Genomic DNA, 8,539 nt, shown 5'->3' with positions numbered 1-8,539 from the left:
TTTAAAGAAAAGCTTTTCGCTAAAATTGATGGTTTTCCCTGCAAAGTGAAAAAACTGTTTTCCTCACTTATTTGTTTAAATAGAAAAGTTAGCTAATAAAAGTTTTTGACTCACGAGACGAGAGATGTCTTGTATTATGTTCCTTTAGACAATTTTACAATAATCTAGCGGATAGGACTTTTTTCGAGTAAAAATTTAATTTGCTTGGTCTAACGACCCAGTTGATAAATCATGGGCAATTTCTGTAAGCGTTTACTTTCTTTAATTTAAAATGTAGAATTATTTTATGAAAGTTTAAAGTTTTCAATTTATTAAAATTCTGTTCCAGATTAAACAATTTGGAAGCATTTGAATTGCTTGAATATGACAAAAAATGTATCAATTACTAACACTGTCACGTAATAATTGGCATAGGCACAAGAGAAGTATGTCAATGGCAATAAAATATTAATAAAAATTTTTACTGCGAAGGAGCAATTTATGCTAGTATTTCAATTTTGATAAATTTATATTATTGAATATTATTTTTCATAATCCTTTTACATTTACAATTATTGTATTTAAATGAGTCAAGAATATTTTTCCCTGTGTAAATATTACAGTACCTACTTACTGTCGAAAAAATAATAATTTAAAATAACTCCCCAAATATTTTAGAATTAATTTTATTCGAATATTTGTTCTTCATTTTGCTTTTCTCTTAAATTTTTTTAATTATGTGCTTTTGTTTTTTAATTAATGTTAAAACATTCGGTGTAGTCTATCAATATCATAAATTATCAAAAGCATTACTGAAAAAATGAGAAATGCTAGTAAGAAAAATTTCAATTTCTCTAATTCAAATTATTTAGCATAAAAGTTTTTTTGCAAAATAAATTCTATTTGAAATATTTTTATACAGTTTCAATAAAAAGTCTGCACTATACAGAAATATTTTTTTGATAGTTGTTTTCAAAAACAGTTTACCTGTCCAGGAATTGTAACCGAAAATAATGGAAAATATGGGAAATATTTGATGGAGTGAAAACTTTTTAACTGATACTATATGTACATATCTATAATTAAGCGAAGTTTAAGTGACAAATCAGTGCAAAATTGCTGAAGGTTCCCTTTCCCATGAACCTATTGTGCAAAAGAACTACCGAAAATGTGCACTAGATATAGTGTTTTTTTTTTTGTTACATATATTTACCTACAGGCATCTATTACCTACTTCTTCCTCCGATCTGTAAATGTATAATTTACGTCAGAAAATACAACTTGCTGTATTACTAATTAGAATTCTAATACAAATTATTACTTTCATTAGTGCAAGTCAATCATTCAACTAGCATTTTGATTTATACAGAATGATTCACAACTTATTCAAACAAATTTTTGTAAAATCCTTACAGTTTCCGAGAAAAAAATTATTGAAGTTGTAGTACTTTCAACCTACAAGTGATTCAAAACTTATTTAAAAAAATTTTTGTAAAATCCCTATAGTTTCCCAGAAAAAAAAATATTGAACTTGTAGTACTTTCAACCTTTACATCGCTGGCCGTCAAACTGCTCTGCACGCAATGCCCTCTCTCTCCACGTGGCCCCAGGCGATTTCGAATACTGATATCCGATTCTAGTATTAACGATTTTACGATAGTGTTTACATTAGTTTTTCAAGTGTCAAAAATGGCTTACGTGTATAGCAACTCAAAGTTGATGGATATTGAATTTATTATGAACCAAGATAACATTTGTGTTATTGTGAAACATTTGCGTTATGGTGAAGCAAGAAAACATTTGTGTTAGTTCGTGGAGACTGGGTAAGACGGTCCCGAATGTGTTTAAAAGACGGTGGACAAAATTTTAAACAGTTGTAACATCAGGTATGTCAAATTATTTTATTAATTAAAACTACAAATTAATTTTAATAATTAATAATAACTATAGCGGCAAAAGCAGTTGAATTTGCTGATATAAAATAGATTTTAACTATTTCTTGCCTTGGGAAAGAAATTTTTTAGCCGTTAATTTTTTATTACCTACACTTTGCTGCCGTGCCGGTTGCCGACTACATGCTTTGTCTTGCGCAAGGTCAGGTTTTACAGTAGACCAATTTCCAAAGCCATGCAAAAATGTATTTTTAAATCATTTTCGATCTACCCTTTGATTTTTTTTTTACAAAACTGCATTTATAAGTCTAAATTTTTTTTTGAATAAGTTTTGAATCACCCTGTATAAGCTGAAAGAACATTTACAAAGTATTTTGTATAAAACAATATTCTGATGGGCTTTATAGAACAATATTCTAAATGTTTACAACTACTTAAAAAAAAGTAGTAAGCGATAATTATTAAATAATTTTATAAGTATATAATAAGTATTTCATCTAGATTTTTGGCATCGAAGAATATGTTGACTTCTTTTGACAAGACTTTCTTGAAAAAATTTTGAATTTATTTTTTTACTTTAACATAAATAAATACTTTGTTATATTACAATACCTAACTTATATTTCAAATTCCAAAATCCTAATAAAATCATTAATGTTCAGTTAAATGCTTAAAGAATAGTTTTATAAATATTCACAATCTGATAAATAAGTACGAGGGTCAGAACCTTCATAAATTATTACAAGCCACAGTGTCTAGTTGTTTTATTTGGGACAGTAGTTTTATTTTCTTACTGGTGACAATTCAATTTCGGTAAATTTAAAATTATTATTAAATAATAAGATTAAGATGACATTAAAACACAACATTCTGTTTTATCGGCTGTTATTGGTGTAATTTTTCAGGACCAATCTGTTATTATATTACCTCATAGTGAAGGTGTAACGGTTTGTTACTATTCATTGTAAACAAATCAGTAATATTGCTGACGCCAAGATTTAGGGACTTTTCGTTACCAGTAGACTAGTCGTGTATTGTGGGTGGACTAAACTCAAGGGTCACGTGGCTTCTAAACATTTATGAATGCTCTGTACATATTTACTGTATAAGCAGCAAAAAACAAATTCTATAAAATATTTTATAATTTTGTTCAAATAAAATTGTTAACAGTTATTATATATAGATCAATTTAGTTGTAAATGAAATAATTGTGAAGAGATTGGCAATTTTAAAAAAACAAAATAGCTTTTGCAAAACAATAACGCAACAATAATAAAACAAAATCGTACTACGTTTTTAAAAATATTTAGCAACTTGTACAATAATTGACTGATTACAAAATCACTGTAGATAATGAATAATAACTTCTTTTTATAAAATATATAATGTCAAGGTAGATTTACTTGTACCTTTTCAACTATTATTTCTGAATTTGTTCATTCTTATTATTTAACACTTTGAAGTAACTTAAAGAATTCTACTATACAAAACTAACCTGTCATCTTCGTCCGGACTTCTCGTTTTAGAATGGACAGATTCAGTGACGGAATGTTTCTTGATTCTGGTATCGCCGTTGATCTGTCTTCCGCTGTCTGTAACCAGTTCATCATTAGAATCCAATTGCAACATCACATTATAATAAAAGGCATGCGGAATAACATTTTCGTTTATTTGTTTTCGTGTTAACGCGTGAACGACTTGTCACTGCTACATTTATGACAAAAAAAACCCATTCGTTAAGCCGATTGTGGGCTATTTTGTAGATATCTATAATGCTTTTTGCAGGTGATAAAGACAATTGTTCAGACACAGCGCCGCTTCTCCATGGAATTAAAAAGGGGGAAATACAGAAAAACAACACTTCGCTACCAACAACAACAAGGAGAGTTAAAAAAGCCTGTTTTTGAGTTCTCATTACTTTTATGAGGTATTTTGTATAATGTTCATACTAATTAACTGAAATTCTTATAATAGTTACTGCACACTCATGAAATGATATCATATTTGGTTACAGGACGGCAAATTTTCTAAAAGTTTAATGTAAGGCTGGCATTTTATAGACAAATCGCATTTTTAGTAAGACAATGATAGAACAAGTAGATCGATCCAGGAACTGACGAAGAGTAAACGCTAAACTAAAGCAACCTTTAATTTTTCGTATTGAAAGATCATGAAGAACAAGTAAACATTAGAAAATGTACCTTTCCTGTTTTGTCCAGCAAATTTGTAAAGATACTCAATAATTGTGAATAATCCATGTGTTAATAGTTCCTAAAAGTATTCTGCTGGTTGTGAATTCAGGAAAGATAAACATACGAGGTAAAAATATGCTTTTTTGCTTATTTTGAAAGCATTTTTCAGTTGTTTTATACCCTAAAGAAAACTTATATAATTGGTCCAGTGAAGAGACACTGTTTCTAACTCGCTTAGATTTTCTAACGTGCTAGACAAAAAAATTGCGCATATAAACGACCCCCTTAAGCAGTATCTACCTTGTTCTTATTTGACACAGTCAAGCTTTTATTTTGTTAGTTATTTAGCCAATTCACGTAAATTTAAATTCAAATTAGGTCAACCAAACTTTGATACCAAAAACCTAGAATTGCAAAAGAGATTTATAGATAAGAACCCAAGGTATTATCTATGCTACAAGCATCACGTCCTAGTCAGCACTGAATTACTCCAGAAATATCTCGTAAACAAATAGTAATTAATTATCTAAGATTCAAGTAAAAAATGAGGTGGCCCAATAGTGTGGCAAAGTTCAATATCTCCCTTATTATAAATATTTGAAGAGCAATATTTTATGGGAGCGATGTATTTAAGAAAGTTCACATTTTAAAAATATTTTGAATTATACAGAGTGAGCATTTTTAAGGTGGTTTTTATTAAATGGAACACTGTATATTTTTACAAATTTTTATTCTACAGAAAATTCTCTTTCCAGCGATGTCTTTGTTTTTGTATTTGATACGGCGATGCCAAGTGATTTGAAAAAATAAGATAATTTTCGCTGGGATAGGATTCTGTAAATATGCAGGTATTAGTACCAGTAATTAAGAAAAAATATTTTGTAGGAATGCGGAGCAAAGATGTGGACACACAACAAAATAGTAAAATCTTTATAATTTTGTACAGTGTGTTCTACACATAAACCCCAGTTTAGCGAATTTTGAAGGATAATTCTCGATTTTTTTTAAATCAAACACCTGGTATATTATTTTATTTTTGGATTAATATGTTAATTACCTACAAGTTTTGTAAATAATACCCTATGTCTAAAATCACCATTTTCGGAAATATTGGCACTTTTCTAGCAAAGCCCCTTTAATTTTGCAAATTTTACTTTTGATTACTCTAGTAAGCCATGAATATCTGACCTACCTTTGTTTTTTCAAGATTAGATTGTACTTTTTAGATATAAAATAAGTATTACTACTAAACGTATTCTAAAAACGGAAGAATAGAAAAATAAAGGTAAAAATAACACAGCCACACAAAAAAAAGTTGCCTGTACTTTTCATGCGACATGTTATCCGCAGCATTTTTGCCTCCTGATCACATCACAGGAATTTACCTCAAAAAAATAGGTCAAAATATGGCAAGAATTCAGGTAAAAATTGATAGGAAAAATACGAAATTGTTTTTTCTATATTCAAATGTTCATTTATACGGTTAAGACCCCACCGAACGTGAATCCGTAGTCAGAATTGATGGTTCTTTTTCTAACCTCAAAAAACAGGTCAATTAATATCAGATATCACGAATTTTCGTAAAATAACAGATTCGCGCCAAATTTGGTAAACGCAGGTTTTCGGGGTCGCTGATCAAGAATCCGAGGTCAATTTTGCAAAATTCAAGATGGCAGATCCAAGATGGTCGACCAAATTTTAAAAAAATAACAGATTCGCGCCAAATTTGGTATACGGGGGTTTTCGGGGTCGCTGATCACGAATTCGAAATTCATTTTGTAATATTTTTGTTTACTTTATATACTTAGTACTCAATTATGTTTACCTTCTTCTTTTCGGCTATATCTTGATCTTTTTTCTGTAAACGATCTATTAACGGGTTTTCCGCCTAATTTCAGGTAATAAAGTACATAGGTAATTGATTAAATTTTTAAAAACGAATTTTGTAAATCTGATCCGTGATCATTGACCCTGAAAATCTCCGTATACTAAATTCGGTGCTGTTATTTTTTGAAAATTAGTGATATCTGACCCGTTCTTTTGAGGTTAGAAAAAGAACCATCAATTCTGACCGCAGATTAATATTCGGCGGGGTCTTAACTGTATAAATGAACATTTGAATATAGAAAAAAAAAATTGTATTTTTCCTAGCACTTTTTCTCGAATTTTTGCTATTTTTGACCTATTTTTTTGAGGTTAGGATATTCCTGTGATGTGATAGCTCAAGGAGGTTAAAATACTACGGATAACATATGTGGCATGAAAGTACAGACAACTTTTTTTGTGTGGCTGTGTAATATGAAGAATAATTTTTTTACCTTCATAAATCATTAATGAATTAAAGAAAGTGGTACGATTTTACCAACTTTTTCCTACACAAAACAAGCTCAAATTTGGTACACATTAAAGCACCTTTTACGCAGTGAGGCTTCTTGAGTATTTCACTCATGCAGCAGGTCGTCATTGTTTTGTTTTAAGTCAGCCACAACTAGCGCGAGCTCTAAGCCTCATCTAGCTACCCGGAAAATGTATTTATTACTTCTTATAAGAAGCACTGTACGAACCTGGCGTCATGGAACGGCGCCTTTATGTGTCATCAAAATACCTTTCTAAGCTATGAATCCAATGACGTGGAGTACCAGTTTACAGACATGTTTACTTGAAAGCTATGCATGTCATTTTGTGGTGTGGACAACTCAGAAATATTGACCCGCACAGCACGTTGCAGATCCATTATGGGCACATATCACGTGCATGCCACGTGACGTCTGCAATCGTGAAACATTGAAAGGGATTTTATTCATTACAAAAGGAAGAGACTGAAATCTGTACAAAAGGACATTTGTCTGAAAATTTATGTCATATATTAGTTATATATAGCAGACTTGGTATTAAGTATCGCTGTTTTGAAAAAATAAATTTTTAAAATAGAAGATCTGTGCCCCAATCTATTACCTGCAAATTTATTCTGTCAAAATGTTAGTACTGATTATTTTGAGATTCAATCAATAGAAAGTTTGCATGATATAATTAAAACATCAATGAAATTAAATGTTTCACAAAATTCAGTCCCCTACTAATTATACAGGGTGTAAATAAATAGGTGCGAAAAAATTCATGGGTGAAAAAGGGTGGGTCTTTCATATAAAAAAATCTCTCATTTGAACATCCCCTGTAAAGATACAACCGCTCAAAGAGGGTGCCAAAAAAGTAGTTTCTATTTTTTTTCTGAAATACCAAAAAAGTGACAGACATGAAATTAAGTAGACATTTTTTCTATCGAGAAGGCACTGAGTAAACAATTTGTAGATTTTCCCCTACCGTTGTAAGGGGTAGAAAAAGCCACCCCTTAGACTTGCGTCGTACCTAACATTTTTTCCCATTACTACCTCACCNTCTCACGGATTTCTTTACTTTACTTTGTCGCTCTTATGTAAAGGCAGATGGACCATATGGATTTTCCAGCCCTGTTAATAAAATTGTACTTCTTCTTAATCGATTTATCCAACAATATCGCAGGTTTATTTAAATTAAAAATATTTTTTTCCAAAACATTTTCAACATTCGTTAGAAAAATTCCAAAATATTCAGAGGAATCAAAATGCTAATATGTTCCTAGTGAACGTGTCTCCCAGTATTCCCGCCAATAGCAGCAACGTTTTTTTAAACATAATTGGTTGTCATTAGTTCAAGTTACTTCAATCTACGTCAAGCATCTTAATTTTTATGTACCTATTCACATAAATATTTCTGGACACATATTTTTATGAACCTTTTTATTGATTTGTGAAGTAGAATCCAACATTAAAGTTCGTCAGAGTATATCATTAACACCCTGTATAATGTTTGGCAGTGAAAGCTTAAAATCCCTTGCACTACTAAATAAAAAATACTTATACCATAAAACAAAGCGGAAATATTCTAATAAATTATTTAATTTGTTTTTTCTTCTCCATTTGGAAAGAAATTGTATTAATTATATTTATCGTCAATTGTTTTGTTACGAGCAAAACTGTGCTTTTATGGAGCTATTTTAAGAAATTTTCTTTTCAACAGTGTATAGTGTAATATTAAAAATATGTCACATAAAGTGTCGCCCACAAAATTTTTTTTATTTTGGGACTCACGATCCTAATATTTTTTTAAATGCAATTATTGCACTAATCATGACGTACACCAGGAAAATTAGCGAAAATAAAAGAGAAACTCGAAAAAAGTCCTATCCGCTATATTATTGTAAAATTGTCTAAAGGAACATGATACAAGACATCTCTCGTCTCGTGAGTCAAAAACTTTTATTAGCTAACTTTTCTATTTAAACAAATAAGTGAGGAAAACAGTTTTTTCACTTTGCAGGGAAAACCATCAATTTTAGCGAAAAGTGACTCTCAGACAGCTTATAGGGAGTAAAATTATCTACAAAATGAGACTGGTTAAATTAAAATCGGTTAATAAACAAAAAAGTTATTGCAAAAA

General features: G+C 30.3%; 1 protein-coding gene across 4 annotated transcripts in view; it reads right to left on the bottom strand.

Annotated features, from left to right (window-relative positions):
- Window positions 1-8,539, bottom strand: part of LOC108911030 (sodium/hydrogen exchanger 9B1) — a 73,148-nt gene that overhangs the window by 19,962 nt on the left and 44,647 nt on the right. For all 4 annotated transcript variants that reach the window (XM_018715852.1, XM_018715853.2, XM_023455093.1 and 1 more), the window contains exon 3: window positions 3,367-3,463. In XM_018715852.1, coding sequence (XP_018571368.1) covers window positions 3,367-3,463 — 97 coding nt within the window. The remainder of the gene's footprint in view (window positions 1-3,366; window positions 3,464-8,539) is intronic.

Source organism: Anoplophora glabripennis, unplaced genomic scaffold (assembly GCF_000390285.2).
Source record: "Anoplophora glabripennis isolate ALB-LARVAE unplaced genomic scaffold, Agla_2.0 scaffold533, whole genome shotgun sequence".
In the NCBI taxonomy this organism is placed as follows: domain Eukaryota; kingdom Metazoa; phylum Arthropoda; class Insecta; order Coleoptera; family Cerambycidae; genus Anoplophora; species Anoplophora glabripennis.
The sequence above is the reverse complement of the archived record's forward strand: the minus strand, read 5'-3'. Positions and strand labels throughout refer to the sequence as shown.